This window comes from Helianthus annuus, chromosome 15 (genome assembly GCF_002127325.2).
Source record: "Helianthus annuus cultivar XRQ/B chromosome 15, HanXRQr2.0-SUNRISE, whole genome shotgun sequence".
Classification (NCBI taxonomy): Eukaryota; Viridiplantae; Streptophyta; class Magnoliopsida; order Asterales; family Asteraceae; genus Helianthus; species Helianthus annuus.
In genome coordinates, this window is record NC_035447.2 from 149,632,978 (window position 1) to 149,656,268 (window position 23,291).

General features: G+C 38.8%; 1 protein-coding gene across 1 annotated transcript; it reads right to left on the reverse strand.

Annotated features, from left to right (window-relative positions):
- Positions 1-21,636: 21,636 nt before the first annotated feature.
- Positions 21,637-23,027, reverse strand: LOC110914369. Its single transcript, XM_022159166.1, has 2 exons — positions 22,844-23,027; positions 21,637-22,586 (listed from the first exon to the last, which is right to left on the reverse strand). The coding sequence occupies exons 1-2, from the start codon at positions 23,025-23,027 to the stop codon at positions 21,637-21,639; spliced, it is 1,134 nt and encodes a 377-aa protein (XP_022014858.1).
- Between the last annotated feature and the right edge of the window lie 264 nt (positions 23,028-23,291).

Consider the following 23,291-nt stretch of genomic DNA (forward strand, 5'->3'; position numbering starts at 1 on the left):
TAAACCCTTTTATTGGCGTGTTCTACCCCCAAAACATATACAAAGCAGTAAAAGAGGGGTTTAGTGACACTCACCTTTGGGTGCGTATTTTAAATAGCGCAATCCTAGAGATTGATTTCTACATGTCCTATTATATATATAGGAACAATTTTTAAATCAATATACATGTTACAAAAATCCTAAGTTTCTCCGTTTCTTAGAATTGTCAATTGTCACATAACTTTGAGATTTTCTCGAAAAGTTCTCGTTTTTGATTATGTTGGCACGTTAATATATATATATATATATATATATATATATATATATATATATATATATATATATATATATATATATATATGAGTGCATATATATATATTTTTAAGATCTTGCGATTTGAACGATTTTATTGGTGACCGTTATCATGTAAATCCATTAACACTCCCGTTTACACGTAATATATCTACGATTTGCGCGTCGTAATATATATGCATAAACGTTCACATGAATTATTGTCGAAACACGCGTAATTTCGTTAACTTATCTATTTTGTCATTTTTGAGGCAAGTATACATAAAATATCTTATATGTACCAACTTTCATGCTCGACAAACAAGTTACACATTTAACGCGATTTTTACCGTTTCTATCGCCTATAACGCACAATATACATGCATAATCTAAATCATGTTAAAAATTAACATATTTCCACATTCACATGTTTAAATCACATAACATATCTTAACACATAAGTTTCACCCAAAAATTACCCATACTAATGTTCATTGAAAAATGCGTATTTTAGCGATTCAGTAACATTTTTGGGCGTCGGAAGTCACATATTATAACAACCCTCGGTAAAACCGACACCCTCATAATATTTCCGACACCCTAATATATCTGTAAATATATCAATATGTCTTTATATGCACCCCGTATGTGAAAACCGAGCCCAAAATACAATATAACATGTTAAATAAAATAAAAACAATAAATAATAAGTTGAGGCGGGCCGCATGGGACCTCACCTCAATTTAACGCGGGCCGTGTAAGGGTGTAACCAGACTTCGCTAAAATCTTAAGTTCATGCGGGCCGCGTACAAGATTGCTTAAGTTAAAGCGGGTCGCGAGCGTCCTAAAATCTGGCACAGCCCGGTGTGGCCACGTGTCCGATGCGTGGCGAGTCTATGCGATGATCGGGCCAAGCTACGCATTGACCGCATGTTGACGCGGGCCGCGTAGAGCCTGGCCTTATTTGACGCGGGCCGCGAGGAAGTTCAATTTCACAACTATAAATAGATCGCATCAGTGTTCGTTTTCCGTCGCTCACATTCTCAATCTCAAATCACAATTTCTGTAGGAAGTAATTATACGCGGGCATTATACCCCCTAAAATAGCGAGGTTCTGCTACGATGTAAGTATTATAACCCCTGGAGACGTATTAGATACGCTGCCCGATTGATCTAGGGTTCCGTAACGGCTGTCGTGGTTCTGCCCGACGTAGTCATTGGAATGCCGTCTCGGGGAGGGTATTACTAATGTTAAAATGGGTTATTATACTAACACACGTGCATTTGTGTAAATTATAGATATTCACCAGGAAACCCTAAAGAATAACCTAAAACAGCAATGTGAGTAATCCTCTTTTTGTTAAATGTTTTTACAAAACCTTACATACTTTTCCATGCGAATAACAGTTATTGAGTATTTGTAAGAATACAATTATCGTGGGTATGTTGGGGTTTTGTATACAAAATTTGTTACAACCTGGTTAAGGAGTAACATTTCCACAAGTCGGGTGTCGACAGTACCAACGGGTGATAATTGATATAACTTGGAAACAAATGTAATTGCGGGATCGCCCTCAATACTGTTCACTGTGACTTTTTATTTAAACTTGGTTAAACTGGGATTCACTCACCAGTATTTCCCACTGACAAAATGTTTTTAAAACGCGTTTCAGGTAACAAAATGTGAAAGCCAAATAGAAGCCAGCTGGACAGCACTGGAGGCTTGGAAAAGTGGCAATAAAGTTACCTAATAATAAAATGGATGTTTTTTATTCAATAAATAGGATTTATTCCTATGAAACGTGTGTATTGAAAAACTTGGGTTTTACCCATATGTTTAATATTATAAATCATGGTGGTTTACTCTGATTAAAATATTTCCTAACTACGGTCCTGATGAAAAATTTCCGCTGCCAAATTGGATAAATAAATGTGATACCACCGAAACTGGCTCACGGCCGCCCGTTCCCAGGAACTAGGGACTGGGGGTTGTGACAGAAGGTGGTATCAGAGCTATGCCACTGATTCAGCCACAAAAGTGTTCTGCTGACATCAAAATTCAAATTGTTAGGAAATAAATTATGGAAATACGTGTATAATTGTATTTCTTGTGTTATCTGACTATTTGTTAGTTTACAGTATGAGCGACCAAGGACCTTCTGACGCCTATCGTCAACTGTCTGGTTCGCCTAGGAGCGAAGGCACCTCCTCTTCTCAGCCTGCCCTCTCGGGGTATTCTGCTGACACAGAAGAAGGAATCTTTGTGTTTAAGGCTCAGTCTGAAGAGCCATTTCCTCAGAAAAAGAGGGGATAGTTCAGTAGGGGAGCGCACGAGCGTAGGAAAAGAATGAAAAAGTTGCAGGAACAGCGAGTGTTAGCCGCAGCAAAAAGAGAGACTGATGCTTATAATCCGGACATGCTCAATAGGGGTATCGCTAATATCCATATTTTAGCAACCACTGCTGCTGATCCAAACCTGGAACAAATGCTAGCACCACAACCACAAAATCCTGACCAACCAATGGAAGTAGAAAACCAAATAGAAATGCCTGATTACAACCCGGAGGAGATACCTTGGGTACCTGCACCAGATCCTCTAGACCCAAACAATTACGACCCCTGGTGGGACGATGTTAGGGACTACGTGCAACAAAACCCAATACAGGAAAATGTGCCAATGCCCAACTTAGGAGCTTACCCAGGGTTAGATCCTCAAGATCCCTACAATATTAGTGATGCATATGTTAGGGAAATTTTAGAGAATCCATACCCGTACCAAGCCCCGATGCCTCCGTATCAGGAACCCGTACCCCAGTTTCCAAACCCGGCCCTAGAACCTGCACCCCCAATGAGTGTAGAAAATGTCCAAGAACTTAGGACTTTTGGGGAGGAAATTTTAGAAAGCAGTGATCGAATGCGACAGGTGGGAGAACGCCTCGTATGGAAATACGATGAGCGTAATATGGATTTTTGGATGAATCCATATCAGTGAAGGTGATGGCAGAAACGGTAGTAGTAATAATAATAATAATAATAAAAATAAAATAAATGTGTGTATGTGTTAGAAAAAAAAAGGGAAATTGGCCTGTAATAATCCCACCTAGACCTTATTGGCCATTAATAATCCCACCTTAGAATATTCCCCCCACCAGTCCCACCTTTCACCTATTTTTCCTACAATGGTCCCCCGTTAAAAAAACTTAACGGAGTTAAGCTTTTTCCAAATTACAAACAGATTTTTAGGGCTTTTGATTAGAACGACGATACGAGTCCATTGATGTAAAACTTGCCTCGAAACGGTGCTCGAAACGATGAAAACGGCGCTTCAATTCGGGTGTTTAAATTTCCAATTAACCAAAATCAAGTTACTTGGAGCATCATTTCGAAGTAAGTTTTACTTCAATGGACTCGTATCATCGTTCTGATCAAAAGCCCTAAAAAATCTGTTTGCAATTTAGAAAAAAACTTAACTCCGTTAAGTTTTTTTTAACGGGGGACCATTGTAGGAAAAATAGGTGAAAGGTGGGACTAGTGGGGGGAATATTCTGAGGTGGGATTATTAATGGCCAATAAGGTCTAGGTGAGATTATTACAGGCCAATTCCCAAAAAAAAAAAAACTACGGATGCCTACTATTAGTATTGTAGCTTTACATTTCAGTCAATATTGTAATTTAAATTTCAGTACGAGTGTGTAATGATGCATACTATATAAATAGAGTAAAAGTCGCAATGCTCGACGTTTTTGGTTAAACGTGCGTGTCATGTGATTGGCTGTATTCAAATATTAATTGTGATATTAATATTTGATAAATTGTTTAAAATTCAGATGGCCGACGAGGAAAATCAGGATAATCTGAATAACGATAACCAGAGTAACATTAACGTGGTTAATGAGAATCCGAACAACAATAACAATGGAAACCAAATGGATAATAGTGTCGTTCAACATATAGTGGCACAAGGAATCATAGATGCAATGCCATTTATTATTCAAACGGTTCAAGAAGCGAATAATAAAACTAAGCATAGCAGTAAACGACCAAGTGAACTGGAAAACAGCGTGAACAATGGACCCGTACTTCAAGCGCCCATTCCCAAAAGAAGAAGAACCATGCCATATGGTTGTTCTTACAAAGAATTCTGGTCCTGTAAACCAATAGAATTCTCGGGCAATGAAGGACCCATTGCAGCCCTACGCTGGATAGAGAAAACTGAGGCCGTTCTGAAAATAAGCAAATGTGCTGAAGAAGATAAGATAATGTTTGCTTCAAATCTATTTAAAAACGCAGCCTTAGAATGGTGGAACACTATCCTCCAGTCAAGAGGAAGTGATAAGATTTATAACATGGAATGGGAGGAATTTAAAAATATGGTAGAAAGGAAATTCTGCCCTCCTAATGAAAAGGAACAGATAGCAAATAAGTTTTTAAATCTTAAAATGACCGGGGTAGACAGTAAGGGTTACACTACCACATTCTTTGAATATGCTAGGATAGTACCAACCCTTGCATCACCTGAACCGGTATTAATCTCCCGTTATATCTGGGGATTAATTGGAGAGATTAGACATGTAGTCAAGGCAGCTAGACCCCAAACTATAGAAGAAGCTGTGGAACTAGCCAATACCTTGACAGATGAGTTAATCCGTACTAGAGAAGAAGACCAGAGGAAAAACCTAACCCAAAGGCTTACCCAAGAATTCCGTTCTGGGAATTCCAACCGTAGAAGTATAGGTTCTACCTCTGCACCATACTGCAGGAACTGCAAGAAGAAGCATTCTGGAAAATGCTCTACTTACGGCAATTACTGTAAGGCGCCAGGACACAAGGAAGAAAATTGCAGAAGAAAAGCCAGTAATGGAATGTGCTACAACTGTGGAGAAAAAGGTCATATTAAAACCAACTGCCCAAAATTGACTCCAGCTGCAAACAACAAGAATACTAAAAATGCTAAAGCATTCGTTTTAACTGCGGATGAAGCCAGGATGATTCCAGACGTAATTGCTGGTACGTTTTTAGTTAATGATATTTTTGCGAAAGTATTATTTGACTCTGGTGCAAACCAAAGTTTTATTAATACTTCATTTTGCAAACTCCTAAATCAATCATTAACTAAACTACCACAAGAATGTTTAGTAGAAACCGCAAATGGAGAAACCGTTAGAATTTCTGAAATCTTGCAAGGAGCAAGAATAGAAATTTTTAATCAAAAATTTATTGCAAACCTTTACCCAATGAATCTGGTAGGATTTGATGTCGTGTTAGGAAAGGATTGGTTAATAGCCAATAAAGCCAATATCCTATGTGATCAAAAGTCAATTCAGGTAAAATCACCAAGAGGTGAAAAGATCACAATTAAAGGAGATAAGCCATCTAGATCCACTAAATTCATCTCTGTAATGAAAACTGCAAGTTGTATAAGGAAAGGATCTATAGTGTATTTAATTTCTATAATCACTAACACTAAGGGAAAAGAGTTAAAAGACATTCCAGTAGTGTCCCAATTTTCAGATGTCTTTCCAGAAGAATTTCCAGGACTACCACCAGACAGGGAAGTTGAATTCAAAATTCACCTGTTACCAGGGACAACACCGATTGCCAAAGCACCTTACCGTTTAGCACCCGCTGAAATGCAAGAAATGAAGAAACACCTAGATGAATTGTTGGAGAAAGGATTTATACAGCCAAGCTCATCGCCGTGGGGAGCACCGATTTTATTTGTCAAGAAGAAGGACGGATCAATGCGTATGTGCATTGACTACCGTGAATTGAACAAAGTCACGATTAAGAATCGGTATCCATTACCAAGAATCGATGATTTGTTTGATCAACTTCAAGGAGCTCGATTTTTCTCTAAAATCGATTTAAGATCAGGATATCATCAATTAAAGGTACAGGAAGAGGACATTCCTAAAACCGCATTCAGAACAAGGTATGGTCATTATGAATTTACTGTCATGCCATTTGGTTTAACCAATGCCCCAGCCGCATTTATGGACATGATGAACCGAATATGTAAGCCATATTTGGATAAATTCATAATTGTTTTCATAGATGATATTCTAATTTACTCTAAAAGTAAAGAAGAGCATGCAAAGCATTTGCACTTACTTTTAAGTTTATTGAGAAAAGAAAAGCTTTATGCTAAATTTTCAAAGTGTGAATTTTGGTTAGAGCAAGTACAATTCCTCGGACATTTAGTTAACCATGAAGGAATTCATGTAGATCCAACAAAGATCGAGGCAATTACCAAATGGAAAACCCCAGAGTCACCAACTGAAGTTAGAAGTTTCTTAGGATTGGTCGGTTATTATAGAAGATTTATTCGAGATTTTTCTAGAATAGCCATTCCTTTAACTAAGTTAACCTGTAAATCTGTTAAGTTTGAATGGGGACCAAAGCAAGAAGAAGCCTTTAGAATTCTTAAGCAAAGATTAACCCATACACCGATACTAGCGTTACCAGAAGGAACTGAAGACTTTGTAGTCTTTTGTGACGCTTCTAAGTTAGGTTATGGATGTGTATTAATGCAACGCCAAAAGGTTATAGCTTATGCATCTAGACAGCTTAAGAGTCATGAAGAAAATTATTCGACCCATGATTTGGAATTAGGGGCCATAATTTTTGCCCTTAAGATTTGGAGACATTATCTTTATGGTAGTAAGTTTACCATATTCACAGATCATAAGAGTTTAAGATATGTCTTCGGGCAAAAAGAGTTGAATATGAGACAGAGACGCTGGATGGAGTTACTTAGTGATTATGATTGTGATATCCAGTATCATGCAGGAAAAGCCAATGTGGTGGCTAATGCTTTAAGTCGAAAGTATCATGAAAAGCCAAAAAGGGTACGTTCTCTTAAATTAAATCTACAAGTAGATTTAAACAATCAGATTAGAAAAGCACAAGAATCAGTAATCAAGGAGGATACTGAAAAATTAAAAGGAATGATTAGGGAATTAGAACAAGGAACAGATGGAATTTGGAGGTTCCGTAAAAAGAGAATGTGGATACCTAAATTAGGAAATTTACGTCACCGTATATTAGAAGAAGCCCATAAGTCTAAATATACGATGCATCCAGGAAGTGATAAAATGTACCAGGATTTAAGGAAAAATTTCTGGTGGATAGGAATGAAAAAGGATGTAGCAGCTTATGTTTCTAAATGTTTAACTTGCTCACAAATTAAAGCTGAACATCAGAACCCTTAGGTTTGTTACAACAATTAGAAATACCAGTTTGGAAATGAGAATTGATTACAATGGATTTTGTTACCAAATTGCCTAAAACAAGGAAAGGTAATGATACAATCTGGGTGATTGTAGATAGGTTAACCAAGTCAGCTCATTTCTTACCAATGAAGGAAACCTTTAGTATGGAACAATTAGCCAAATTGTATGTAAATGAAATCGTTTCATTGCATGGAATTCCTTTATCAATTGTTTCTGATAGGGATAGCCGCTTTACCTCTCATTTTTGGTCAAGTTTCCAAAAAGCAATGGGAACCAGGTTAAATCTCAGCACAACTTATCATCCTCAAACAGACGGGCAAAGCGAAAGAACAATTCAGACAATGGAGGACATGCTTAGAGCTTGTGTAATTGATTTTGGAGGTAATTGGGACGAACACTTACCTTTAATAGAATTTTCTTATAATAACAGTTATCACACAAGTATCAATGCTGCACCATTCGAAGCACTTTATGGACGAAAGTGCAGAACCCCAGTCTGTTGGGCAGAAATTGGGGAAAAACAATTATCTGGACCCGAGATAGTACAGGAAACAACTGATAAAATCATTCAAGTCAAGGAACGACTGAAAACAGCACGTGATCGACAAAAGAGCTATGCCGATAACAGACGCAAACCATTAGAATTTCAAGTAGGAGATAGAGTATTATTAAAAGTCTCTCCCTGGAAAGGAGTGGTACGATTCATCAAAAGAGGAAAGCTTAGTCCTAGGTATATTGGACCTTTCAAAATTCTTAAAAGAATAGGACCTGTAGCCTATCAGCTACAACTGCTAGAGGAAATGGCAGGAATACATGATGTATTTCATGTATCTAATCTCAAAAAGTGTCTAACTGATGAATCACTCGCAGTACCTCTCAAAGATATAGAGGTTAATGAACAACTCAAATTTGTAGAGAAGCCTCTACAGATTGAAGATAGAAAAATTAAGAATCTCAAGCATAAGAGATTAGTTCTGGTCAAAGTGAAATGGGACTCTAAAAGAGGACCTGAATACACATGGGAACTTGAATCAGAAATGCAAAAGAAATATCCACACTTGTTCCAGTAGATCTCGAGGACGAGCTCTAAAACAAGGTGGTGAGGATATAACAACCCTCGGTAAAACCGACACCCTCATAATATTTCCGACACCCTAATATATCTGTAAATATATCAATATGTCTTTATATGCACCCCGTATGTGAAAACCGAGCCCAAAATACAATGTAACATGTTAAATAAAATAAAAACAATAAATAATAAGTTGAGGCGGGCCGCATGGGACCTCACCTCAATTTAACGCGGGCCGTGTAAGGGTGTAACCAGACTTCGCTAAAATCTTAAGTTCATGCGGGCCGCGTACAAGATTGCTTAAGTTAAAGCGGGCCGCGAGCGTCCTAAAATCTGGCACAGCCCGGTGTGGCCACGTGTCCGATGCGTGGCGAGTCTATGCGATGATCGGGCCAAGCTACGCATTGACCGCATGTTGACGCGGGCCGCGTAGAGCCTGGCCTTATTTGACGCGGGCCGCGAGGAAGTTCAGTTTCACAACTATAAATAGATCGCATCAGTGTTCGTTTTCCGTCGCTCACATTCTCAATCTCAAATCACAATTTCTGTAGGAAGTAATTATACGCGGGCATTATACCCCCTAAAATAGCGAGGTTCTGCTACGATGTAAGTATTATAACCCCTGGAGACGTATTAGATACGCTGCCCGATTGATCTAGGGTTCCGTAACGGCTGTCGTGGTTCTGCCCGACGTAGTCGTTGGAATGCCGTCTCGGAGAGGGTATTACTAATGTTAAAATGGGTTATTATACTAACACACGTGCATTTGTGTAAATTATAGATATTCACCAGGAAACCCTAAAGAATAACCTAAAACAGCAATGTGAGTAATCCTCTTTTTGTTAAATGTTTTTACAAAACCTTACATACTTTTCCATGCGAATAACAGTTATTGAGTATTTGTAAGAATACAATTATCGTGGGTATGTTGGGGTTTTGTATACAAAATTTGTTACAACCTGGTTAAGGAGTAACATTTCCACAAGTCGGGTGTCGACAGTACCAACGGGTGATAATTGATATAACTTGGAAACAAATGTAATTGCGGGATCGCCCTCAATACTATTCACTGTGACTTTTTATTTAAACTTGGTTAAACTGGGATTCACTCACCAGTATTTCCCACTGACAAAATGTTTTTAAAATGCGTTTCAGGTAACAAAATGTGAAAGCCAAATAGAAGCCAGCTGGACAGCACTGGAGGCTTGGAAAAGTGGCAATAAAGTTACCTAATAATAAAATGGATGTTTTTTATTCAATAAATAGGATTTATTCCTATGAAACGTGTGTATTGAAAAACTTGGGTTTTACCCATATGTTTAATATTATAAATCATGGTGGTTTACTCTGATTAAAATATTTTCTAACTACGGTCCTGATGAAAAATTTCCGCTGCCAAATTGGATAAATAAATGTGATACCACCGAAACTGGCTCACGGCCGTCCGTTCCCAGGAACTAGGGACTGGGGGTTGTGACACATATGACCAACCAAACACCAAGTAAACTTAAAATTAGTTAAAATACTTTTTTTAAACTAAAAATATCAGTTTACTTACTGATCTAAATCAGTTTTATAAAAATCATTCGAAAAGCCGATTTTTGACCGTTTTAACGGATAATTTTGCGTTAAACATTACTATAATCATCCCAACTCAAAACGAATTGATATTTTAAATGAAACAGTATCTCGGACACGGCCCCGTGCTCGCTGAGCACGGCCCCGTGTTCACCTCTCAGCAGATTTTTGAAACAAGAAATCTTGGTGCTTTAAATTATTTTTCTGACTTTTGAAGCATTTTTAAGTAGAAATAACTTAAAACAGTATTGTAAAACTTAAAACAAGATTCCTTGAATAAAAACCTAACAAATATTACAATAAAGCTTGAAAACATAGAGATTTCAAACTTTAATGTAGGTTTTGTGGAGAAAATGAAGAAGAAGGCAAATGACAAAAGTAGAAAAGACAAGATGGTTGTTGAAAACCTTCTTTAGAATATACCAAGTATGGTATATGTGAAGATCCCACCAGATCTTTGTCTTTGGAATGGGTCCAAGAGTGCAGGAATCTTGCTGCATTTATAGAAAACGACAGCACGCTGGACAGGGCCCCGTGTGTAGACAGAATTCTGACACTTTTTGTCCGTATTCTGACCAAAAGTCAGACGGTAATCTTTGGGTGGACACGGGGGCGTGCTGAACTGGACACGGCCCCGTGGCTCGGAGTTGTTTATGAAGTTTCGTCTATTTTCAAGGAGTTTATCCGGATCAGGTGGTTCTTTACTAGACGGAACAACACCGAAGTGCCTGAGATACCTAAGTTGCTCTAGTTATAGACAAGAACGCAAGAGGTTATCGGAGAGGGTGATTCCTAAGCTAAATACTGGTGGGCAAAACCAACCGTTATTTCCCTTATCCGGGCTCTCGTTAAAGAAGGTGTATGTCGAATCGCTCAGGTCTATGTATGCATCGGCGGACACCGATGGGGAGTCCTTCACGGCACAATTGACAAAAGGACGACTATCGCTCAAGTCCTCGCAAGAGTTAGAGGTGATTTCGGAAGCAACGATGTTGTTATGATTCGAATGCAATCCCACTAATTCTCCTTGATCGTCGTCTTGAGATGAATTAGTTATATCCATCTCAAGTTCTTTTATCCATCGGAGAATTAGTTCTTCCATTTGAAATGATTCTTCAAGAATCATTTCATCTCGAAGGGATGATTGAGAGCATTCGAGGGAGAGATAGGGATTGTTTTTACTTTCGCACATCTTAAGGCTACAGGAAAACAATGGGTCTATATAGTGGGGATTGTAATTTAAAAAATAACATTTTAAATCTTCATGACTTCTGCCACATAATTGACACCACATTCCATAAGAGGAGCGAAAGTAAAAATTATCAGTATCTCTTATGATTGTGTCAGAGATTACCAGCCGTCGGGATCTTACGGCTCTGTTTTCAGTATCTGAAGCTTGGGCACGGGACGTGTTTAGTGGGCACAGCCCCGTGTTCAGCTACTGTCTGACTTAAAACAAGATTTTCAGTACCAAAGATTGGGCACGGGGGCGTGCTCAGCGGGCATGGCCCCGTGCTGAACTCTGCAGAATATTGAAAATCTAGAAAAATCCTGAAAAAAAAAAGAAAAATAAGAAAAACGATTAGGCCGCTCATTCCTAACTTTCTTAAAATTCTTGTGACCCCGGAAACGGCGCCAAAAACTTGATGCGTGTCGGTGTTAATATATTTTTATGTATATTTTAAGCCCTTTTTAACACTTTAGTCAAGTTTTAAATTTATAAAACACGATATTTTACTAACACTAAACACACATATGGGCAAGTGCACCCATCGTGAGCGTAGTATAGCGTTGGTAAGATACCGAGGTCGTCCAAGGACACAAGAGCTTTTAATATCGGTTTATCCTCAACGTCTAACCAAATCAAAAGTTTAGAAAAAGTTTTAAACATGAAACTAAAAACTAAAAATGCTGAAAATAAAATATAATAAAAACAGATAGACAAGATGAATCACTTGGATCCGACTCGCCTTTAGTGTAACCTTTGATGATTTCCGCACTTTTGCACTTTTTAAGAGATTATCTTAGATATAGTAGTAGGCCCCTCTTTTGAAGGTGACGTTACCCTCAACCCAGTAGTTTGAGTCAGCAAGGATACAATCCTAAAGAGTCGGAATATTGAAAGACAATTAATTAAGTTATTAATGCGTAATGTGGTAGGCCCCTCTTTTGAAGGTGACGTTACCCTCGGCTAAGTGGTTTGAGTCAGCAGGGATACAATCCCAACTAGTCGGGTTAATGTATTAATAGTAGTTTACATATGAGGGGATTAAGCCATTCGCACCCCCGCCATCCAATACCAATGGGTATTGAAGGAGGTGCTAGTAAGCTTGATCCAGGTCCTTGCAGGATCTATACACTGAACAAGGCAAGAACCTTACCAAACCATTCCTTTAACCCCCGACCAGGTAGCCAACATATCTCTATATAGACCGTAGAGATATGAATGGTGTAAATCTTTTATTTTATATAGCCAGTAAAATAACGCCAAGACACCACGGACAAATGATAAGGAAGTTTCACCTTCAACATAAGAAACTAGTTATTAAAGTCATTAATACAAAACCAAATAAAAAGTGCGAAAAGATTAAAAAAACAAAAGTATTACACTAAATGCTTGTCTTAACCAAGTGATGTAAGAGACTTAGGCAAACATGGCCTTTGATTGTCAAGAACTCTTACTAACAATCTTGGATCCCGAGACTACAACACACACTCTATGATGGATGATGGTGGTGGATGTGGGTTGTAGTGGTGGTGGAGTGTGGGTAAAGTGTGAGAGATGTGGTTTGCCAAGGGATGCCTTTGAAGTGAACGAAACACTTCTATTTATAGCCTGCATATAAGCCCGGACACGGCCCCGTGCTCATTGAGCACAGCCCCGTGTCCATCCAGTTTCTCTTTCTTCATTAATTGCAATTTGTCTGCATTAGCTCCACACGCCCCCGTATCAGCTGGGCACTGCCCCGTGTGCAGAAGCGTATCTGTAATATCAAGATTTGCTTGGATTCTGCGAATCTTAGCGTTAACCATGACCGTTTTTAGCTGGGCACGCCCCCGTGTCGGGGATAGAAGCTTCTATAGCTTTGTCCTTTCTGCAGACACCTGCCCACGCCCCCGTGTCCGCTGGGCACGGGGCCATGGTCATCCTTCTATTCACTTACTTTTGCCTGGGAAGATGCTGTCGAGGGGTCGGGCATGCCACGTTTATTCCTTTTCTTGTAATTATGTTAGATTTTGCTGCATATTTGCTACTTTTGTTCATTTACGCTCATTTAATCTTGAAAATACAAAAGGAAGACAAAAACACATTTTTTCCAACATTAGTACTAAAAAGGGTTAGTTTTATGCCTCATTTGATGTAATTTATATGTTGCATTTTACACACATCAGCATCTAATGTACTCATACAACATCATTATCATCACTTATGATCTAATCATACTCTAAAATTCACTAGCATCATGTTCTTACAAATATTACACATATCATCATGATCATTCAAATCATTCATATTTATTCATGCTTAGATCTTTCACATTTAAGATTATATGACAACTTTTATGTGCATGCATACATATATCATGCATATATACAAAATATATACATACATATACTTCCAAAAATTTACTTTTCAACACATCACTTTCAAATCTTAGATCTTTTAGGACATTCTTGTATGACAACTAAAAATTCCTTCCTGCATCATACTTCTCAAGGAATCAAATAAATCTAGAAATCTTTCATTAAAATCAAAATACAACATATACACATACATACACACATTCTCGGCCATATATACATACATGCATTCACCCATTTTTATTTTATTCAAAACTCATTTGTTTGTAGTTTTCAAGTTAATGTTTAGATTCAAGAACAAGAGAAACTTTACAACATCTCTATCATTATAAAAAAAAATCAAGAATGTGGTTTTGAAAATAAGTTTATACCTTCAAGATTTCTTAGTAGGTTTTTGAAAAGATGATGATATAAGGCCTTGTTCTTGCTTGAACCTACTTGAAATCACCTCTAAACCTCCTTACAAGCTTGAAATCACCTTGTAATGCCTTTGAATCTTCATGAATTAGTTTCAAAATTTTGAATGTGTGTATGTAGTGGGGTGTTCGGCCGAGATGCTTAAGGAGAGAGAGAGAGAGAGTGATTTTGAAATGGATTTCTTGGAATTGTGAGAATGTATGGAAGATTTGTTAAGCATAATCATCACCATCATTCTCTAGGCAATGAAAAGTGTCCATAATGCAAGAATCAAGAGCATTTGGGCAGCCCATGGTGCCGCCACATACATCCCCTCTCACATACATTATATACATATACACTCATATATGTAAATTTGAGTTAAAACAGGTATTTTATTGAATACCGGGTATTTTATCTAGCGTTTTAATCCCGTTTTAGTGCGTTTTAAATTATTTTTATCATTCTATAAAAATAATCACATAAAATTATTACTGAAATAATTACCAGTTGCCTTGACTGGCTGCGTTGACATTATTTTGTCTAATACGCGCAGTATCGCGCGGTACGCGCTCAAACTCGAAAAATATAGTTTCTTAGCGTTTTAATTTATTTTTCCTCACGGATATAATTAAAATTACTATTCTAATCATAACAGACTATTTTTAGGATTTTAACATATATCGGGTGGTCACCGACGTTCGTTTCGCATTTTAATCGTTACGCGATAAGCGTTTATTTTATCGTTGCCAACATAATTTTTATAAACGTTTGAACTTACCAACACATCAAATATCATACATAAATATCACAATCAGTCACAAGCAGCCTTTTTATAAGTTCACTACACATATCACTATCGTACGCTACAGCCTGAAAAGTTGGGTGTCACAGTCTCCCCCTGTTTAGGGAATTTCGTCCCTGAAATTCTAGTTCACTGTTTTGTTTTCGCACTTGGTGGGAAGAGGTGAGGATATTTCTGTTGCATTTGGTCCTGTCGCTCCCAGGTGAATTCGGGTCCACGCTTAGAATCCTAGCGGACCTTGACCAACTTAATCCTACTCCTCCTGAGTTTCTGGGTTTTCCAATCCAGAACCTCCACTGGTTCCTCGATAAACCTCAGTTTATCGTCTACTCGAACCTATCCAGGGGGTATAATTAGTGTCTCATCGGACATAAACTTTTGCAGGTTGGAGACATGAAATATGTCACACCCCGACCACGTAAAACAACAAAACGTGGCGGAAACGTCGGGGAGTGTTGTAACAGAATCATTGTTTCACAACCATGGATTAAATACTTTTGTTTTATTGAATTATTGAATTCAATGTTTTGGTACAATTTATAATAAAACAAATAATTGTTTCTCAGTTTTAAGTCGCTAAGGCACAAGTCCATCCTATATGTAGCGTGCATCAACAATCATCACATAGCAGTACCTGAAACATATATGAAAATATGGTACGTCAGCATAAAAATGCCTGTGAGTAACATAGGGTTTTGTGTATTAGATTCATGGCTTTGGATAATACGAGAAAAGTTTTTATGTTTTTAAAATAGCCATGAATCTAATGTAAAAGTTTTGTTTCTGAAAATGTGTCGTTTTGGAAAACGGGTTTATAGTATAGACAAAAATATACTTTGGTTTTGAAAAGTTTGTACAAATAGTATATCATAGTATACTTTAGTTTTGAAATAGTTAAATGGATAGTATATCAGAATATACTTTAGTAATTAAAATAATAGTTTTGGTAGTATATCTCAAGTATACTTTGGTTTAAAAAGTATTGGTAGTATATCAAATTATACTTGGTTTGTAAATAGCATATCAACTATGCTTTGGTTTAAGAGTAGCATATCAACTATGCTTTAGATAGTATATCAAAATATACTTTGGTTTAAAATAACAAAGTTGCTAGTATATCAAACTATACTTTGGTAAACAGTAGCATATCAAGCTATGCTTTGGTAAAAGTAGTATGTTAAAACATATGTTGGATTTTGTACTTAGTATATCAAAATATACTTTGGTAGATCACATTTGAGAGCACATCAGACTGTACTTTTGTAGTATATCAACATATACAAAGAGAGTGTGATTTGGTATTCAACCAAGCCTTAGTGTATCAAACTACACTTTGGAGACTATAGAAATACCACGAAGGCAATTTCTATTTGGTTAAAATTTGGTTTCTGACATTCCATACAACAGGAATGGGGTGTCTAGTCCTATAGCGCTATATCATACTACCAATCGGCTGGGTGAATGTATAAAAATGGTACAATCCAACAATTTGTTTATTAAGTTTTGGAAAATCAGTGTTTAAACCATAGGTAATTGTTTAATTTGTCAAAAGAATATGTATTAAGCATGTGTAATCATATAGTTTAAAATCAGGAAAATAACAGATAGGGATATATGTTTCACCCCAAAACAATTGAAAACAGTAAAAGAGGGACTATGTACTCACTTGAGATTGCAAGTATCCTTGATTAAGTGTCCTAACAAAGCTCGGGAAATCAAGGAATCAAGTGGCACCTAGTATGGATCACTATGTTAAACAATCGGATCCTAAATCGGGAGATAGGATAGAATGAGGTTCTATAAATCAAATGAGTATTTGAACTCATATGGTATGATTCAATAGTCCCAACATTCTGATTTGGAAGTCTACCTAAGTGCTTTTGACCCGTTTCGACCCATTATGGTAGTATAAGCCACTATAATGCGTCGTTTGCGTAAAACTATGATCGGATGGTTAACTATGTGCTATGTCAAGTCTTACATGCCCAATTATCCCTAAACATGTTACTAAATCAGATTATATGTCAAAAATATGTTCACATAATCAAAATACGGATTTTAGCTTCAAAAGGGCATTTTGGTCATTTCCTATGGGCATACAAGTTAACTAGCATACGACAAACCAATCCTATGTGATCATAAGGTATAACCTCAGTGGTTATTCCCTATACAACTATGATCACTAACTAAGCTTGGTCGGATCCTAAAGATCGACCAAACGGGTCGGGTTCGAAAGGCTAAGCGGTTGTTTAGACCGCTTACCTTGCAACCCTAAACAAGCACTAAACTAATAGTGTCGAGTTAAACATGTCAAAACATGTCTAACCTACTGATTTGGTATCAAAACAAAGCGTTTTGATACCCTAAAGTAGTTCCGTTGCAAAATGCGTGCTAAAACGCATTTTGACCGAAACTTTGACTCGACACTACAACTAGTTAACGTGGTAATCAGCGGCTATAATCACGAAGGATTATAACTATCGTGATTACAATCACGTTTCAAAGTTCAATTGAACTTTGACTTGACCAATTGATGGTCAAAACCGAAAGTCAAACTGTTGGCCAAACTGTTTGACTTTCTGCTTAAACATAAAGAACAAGCATGAAAGAAGACTTACAACGGGTCCTAGCTATCTTTTCTACAAGAATAAAGTTCCAAGCAGATTAGAAAGCTCCCAAATCAGATAAGAGATGAGAAATGAGAGGAATGAGCAAAGAATTGAGGAGTTTGGCCAACTATTTATACTTGTTGGTGATCAACAAGATCATGACAAGTGGTTTGCTTGGTCATTAAGCATTGAATCACAACCATACATGTGTTAGGAGCAGGTGCAAAGCCTTGGAGAGGTGGTAACTTGGTTACCACACAAAGAAATTGCAAGATTGGCCCCTGAATTTACAAACTGATGCTGAAAACACACTTTCTGCCCAGATGTGATGCTCGCGTAGCGCTACGGCATAGGAAGGAGGTGCTCGCGCTACGCTACCATGTATCAGGTTCAGCAAAGTTTCAAAAATGACAGAAATGGTCCCTGCACGTGTTTAAAGCCTTTTTCGATGCGTTTAAACCCCGTTAACCTCATTTCAAGGCTCTAAAATGAAGTTAAAGCATAGGGGACTCAAAACATGCTCAAAAATATCTCGTATGTCGGTTCGTTTGATCGTAAAATCGCGTTGTTCGGTTAATTACGACGGAAGTCGTAACGAACGCAAAACCGATCCAAATTAAGCGACGAATGGAATTTTTGCATGGCGATCACTAAAATAAAAATATTTTAGTGTGTACAAAAATTTTGGATGTCCAGATGTGTCCAGAACGTAAGATATGCGTGAAAATGCAAACTTATGCCGTTTTTGACACTTTTAGTCCCTGTAAGATCACATAAGCATGTTTTCGCACACCGAACCTATCAAAACTTATTTATAAGCTATGTTTAGGTTATATATGGTATGTTTAGCTTATGATCAACTTCCGGACTGTTCGACACCATACGAATCGGTATAGTTTCGCAGTTTGACGCAAATAGTCCCTGCGATCGAATAAACTTGTTTTTGCCATACCAAACCTTCCAAAACTTATTTCTAAGTTATGTAAAGGTCATTTAAGGTATGTTAAGCCTATTTCACTATTCCGAAGTGTTTGTCGCGTTAAACTGATTACTTTTACGCATCAGTGCGCGTATAACTTTCCAGAAAGCGATTTAAAGCTCGGAATTGAACAAGAATTGATATGTGCAAAGGATACACATATTTATACAAATCCCAGGTATGAAACACAATGTTTCATAGGTTTGGCATTTGTTTGGTGTTCGTGGTGACACAGGTGTCACAAAATACATCATGAAGTCCACTCAATTCCTGCGACAGCTTAAGCCTATACGCGACTGGTCCAACTCGAGATGCGATTTCGAAAGAACCTATATAACGCGGGCTCAGCTTTCCCCCTTTCCCAAACCTCACAATGCCCTTCCATGACGATACCTTCAACATGACTCTATCACCGACCTGAAACTCCAGCGGCTTCCTTCGGTTATCTGCATAACTCTTCTGTCGATCCGCGGCAGCCTTCAACCTATTCTTAATCTGGACGACTTTGTCCGTGGTCTCCTGGATAAGCTCGGGTCCGGTCAAATGCTTCTCGTCGACTTCAGCCCAACAGAGTGGTGACCGACAATTCCTGCCATACAGGGCTTCAAACGGAGCGGCCTTAATGCTAGCGTGGTAACTATTGTTGTAAGAAAACTCTGCCAAAGGCAAATGAGTATCCCAACTTCCACCAAAATCAATCGCACACCCTCTCAACATATCTTCTAACATCTGAATGGTCCTCTCGCTCTGACCATGCATTTGGGGATGCTATGCAGTACTCATCTCCAAACGAGAACCCAACGATTTTTGGAGAGATCGCCAAAACATGGAGTCAAATCGTCCGTCTCTATCCGAAATGATTGACACTGGTACTCCATGACGGGCTACAATCTCGTTAAGGTACAACTGCGATATCTTCTCTGTAATGTCTATTTCCTTAACGCTAGGAAATGAGCGGACTTTGTCAATTGATCCACGATTACCCAGATCATATTGTGTCCACGCGACGTACGGGGTAATTTGGTGATAAAGTCCTTCGTAAGATGTTCCCATTTCCACTTGGGAATCTCTGGTTGCTGCAGAAGCCCAGACGGCTTCTGATGCTCAGCCTTAACCTTAGAGCACGTTAGACATTTACTCACGTAGATCGCAATGTCTCTCTTCATCTTCGGCCACCAATAAAACTCCTTAATGTCCTGATACATTTTGGTAGAACCTGGTGAATGGAATACTTGGATTTATGAGCTTCGTTCATAACAAATTCATGGAGGTTACCTCTAATTGGAACCCAGACTCGGTTCATGAAGTACATTACTTCATCCACTTTTGGTATCAGTTTACATTCTAAGCCCTTCAAACCTTCTCTTCTCAGACTTTCATCCTTCAAAGCTTCTCTTTGTGCATTACGAATTCGATCGGTCAAATTTGTCTGTATGGTCAAACCCAAAGCGCGCACACGTAGAGGCTTTTCCTGTTCCTTCCTGTTGAGCGCATCTGCAACAACGTTTGATTCTACTGGGTGATAACGGATATCACACTCATAATCGTTGAGTAACTCTACCCAACGTCGTTGCCGCATGTTGAGCTCTTTCTGATCGAGGATGTGCTGGAGGCTCTTATCTCCAGATCTTCAGGGCAAACACAACAACTCTAAGCTCCAAATCATGTGTTGTGTAGTTCTTCTCGTGCACTTTCAATTGTCTAGATGCATAGGCTATCACTTTGTCTCTTTGCATTAGAACGCATCCAAGGCCCAAACGTGAAGCATCACAGTATACAATGAAATCATTACTTCCCTCAGGAAGGGAAAGAATAGGTGCACTGCAGAGCTTTTCCTTCAACGACCGAAAAGCTTCCTCTTGCTTTTCGGTCAATCAAACTTCCTCTCCTTCTGGGTTAATAGCGTCAACGGTTGCGCTATTCTGGAGAAGTTCTCAATGAATCTCCGGTAGTACCCAACAAGCCCTAAGAATTGTCGCACCTCTGACGGGGTCTTTGGAGCTTCCCAAATGTATACCTTTCTCATTTATGACATGTCCGAGAAAATGAACTTCCCGAATCCAGAATTCACATTTAGAGAATTTGGCATACAGCTTCTCTTCCTTCAATAACTCCAAAATCAACTTTAGATGGTGCTCATGATCTTCTTTGGTTCGCGAATAGATAAGTATGTCGTCGATGAATACTATCACGAATTTATCCAAGTTGGGTTTGCACACCCTGTTCATGAGATCCATGAACACAGCTGGCGCATTAGTTAGGCCAAAAGGCATGACTAAAAACTCGTAATGGCCATATCGTGTTCGAAAAGCTGTCTTCGGAATATCTTCGTCAGCAACCTTCAACTGATGTTACCCTGAACGCAAATTTATCTTCGAGTAGTAGCTGGATCCCTGAAGCTGGTCGAACAAATCGTCAACCCTCGGCAAAGGGTACCGATTCTTGATACTCAACTTGTTCAGCTCCCTGTAATCAATACATATCCTGAAGGATCCATCCTTCTTCTTCACGAACAAGACAGGTGCTCCCCATGGCGAAAAACTCGGTCGAATGAAACCTTTGTCTAGTAGCTCTTGAAGCTGATTCAACATTTCTTTCATTTCAGACGGAGCCAATCTATAAGGAGATTTTGCAATTGGTGTAGCACCAGGTACCAGATCGATTCGGAACTCGATCTATCTCGCAGGGGGCAATCCAGGTAAGTCTTCAGGAAAAACTTCTGGATAGTCACGAACAATAGGAATCTCTTTGATCTTCCTACAGTCGGCCATCGTATCCACTACGTTGACTAAGAACACATGATAACCTTTCCGCAACATCTTGAACATCTTCATAACACTGACGACACTCAACTTGATCGATCTCCGTGGACGACTATCGCTTCGCCACCACCAGGACGAGGTATCCGCACTTGCTTCTCCGAGCAAACAATCTCCACTTTATTCTTGGGCAGCCAATCCATTCCCACAACTACGTCGAAGATTCCCAGCTCCACTGGTAATAAATCGATACTAAACTTATGATCATCTAGCTGAATACTATAGTCGCGAATGACTTCGCTAGTTTCTATCAGTTTACCATTTGCTAGTTCTATCAAGTACTTCTTACTTAGCTTACTTGTAGGTGAACACAAAAGGTTCAAAGTTTTTCGAGACAAAACTCATGTTAGCTCCGGTATCAAAGAGTAGGAACGCAGAATGGTTATTGATCAAAAACATACCAGTGACAATAGCAGGATCGTCACGTGCCTTCCCAGCATTTAGCTCGAACGCACTACCCCTGGCATTCTGACCTCCCGCCTTAGGACAATCCTTCTTGAAATGTCCCTGTTCCCCGCACTGAAAGCATTCCTCAAGCTTCATTCCTTCCATAGTACTTTTTGCATAGCACTCGCGGGCAATATGTCCAATTCGTCCACATCTGCGACATTTCTTCTGCTCATCCTCGTGAGTGTTTCTCTCAGATCCACTCCGGCTATCTGTGGCGTTATCCTTTCTAGAGCTGCTAGAATTGGCTACATACGCCTTCCTCGAACTGCGTTTCCTGTCGCGCTTATCGTCAGTTTCCTTCCTCGAGCTCTCGGACTTGTGTTTCTTCGAATCTTCTGTCTTAGTCTCAGAACGCCCCGACCGTTCAGATTTCGCGTCTGCTTTGGCGTTGCCCGATGACTTCCCAGTTTCCTCCTTTTTATCTAGACCACTTTTGCGAGCAGCATCATCAGCTAATGATTTTGCCAATGTAGTAGCCTCTAGGTAGGTGGTAGGTTTTGCGGATGTAACCATACTGCGAATTCGTGGTGACAATCCCCAGATATACCTTTCTACCTTTACATATTCAGGAGTAACCATTCGTGGAACTAACCTTGCCACATCGTTAAAACGAGAAGTGTAAGCTCTGACGTTCAGACCTTCCATGGTTAGGTTCCAGAAGTCGGTCTCGATTTTCTGAATTTCACTGCGCGAGCAGTATTCTTTCAGGAGCATCTCTTTAAGTTCGTTCCAGGTCAGACCGTAGGCAGCGTCTTCACCCATAATTTGAACTTGTGAGTTCCACCAGGACAACGCTTCATCAAGAAAAGAACAAGAAGCATATCTCGTTGATCAGCAGCACAACCACTGATTACCATGACAGATTCCATATTCTCAATCCATCGGGTGATGTCTAAGGGTCCTTCAGCACCGGTAAATGATCGTGGGTTACAGCCATGGAATGTTTTATATGTACATCCGTGCATTGTTCAATAATGTTAATGAAAATCAGGAATACATTCCAATGATATCGTAACACATGAACTACTAAAACTTTCCGATCATATTTTACCTGGAGGATTTCCAATATGTGCCCCACCAAAACCGTGCCCGTGTGCACCACGTCCACGTCCCTGGCCATCATTTTGTTTAGCATTGAGCTGTTCCATGGCAGTATTAACGTGTTGGGCTATGAGTTGAGCAAACGCTTCCGGTGTGGTAGGTAATCCAGTACCCTGTCTTGCTTTTGGCGGCATTTCGTCGTTTCTATTATTACAACAATAATATTCACATAAGATGATAACCAAAAATAATTCTATCATTAAATGTTAGTGGACCTAACATTGCGCATGTATAATATCCACATATTAATGAGAACAATTTTTTACACCAAAAGTAAATCATCGATATTCATTATAGAAATTATTTAAACTTGTTTTCAGTACAAAATGACTATCCTTGGCATGTCTACATCGACACCCATAACAAGTTCACACAAAATTCCCACATAATATCCAAAA

Bases quoted from the DNA above. Each gene is read 5' to 3' on its own strand.
- LOC110914369 (XM_022159166.1), bottom strand. From the start codon at position 23,027: ATGCCGCCAAAAGCAAGACAGGGTACTGGATTACCTACCACACCGGAA. The intron at 22,587-22,843 runs GTAAAATATGAT...TTCTTGATGAAG, and splicing joins ACATATTGGAAATCCTCCAG to CGTTGTCCTGGTGGAACTCA.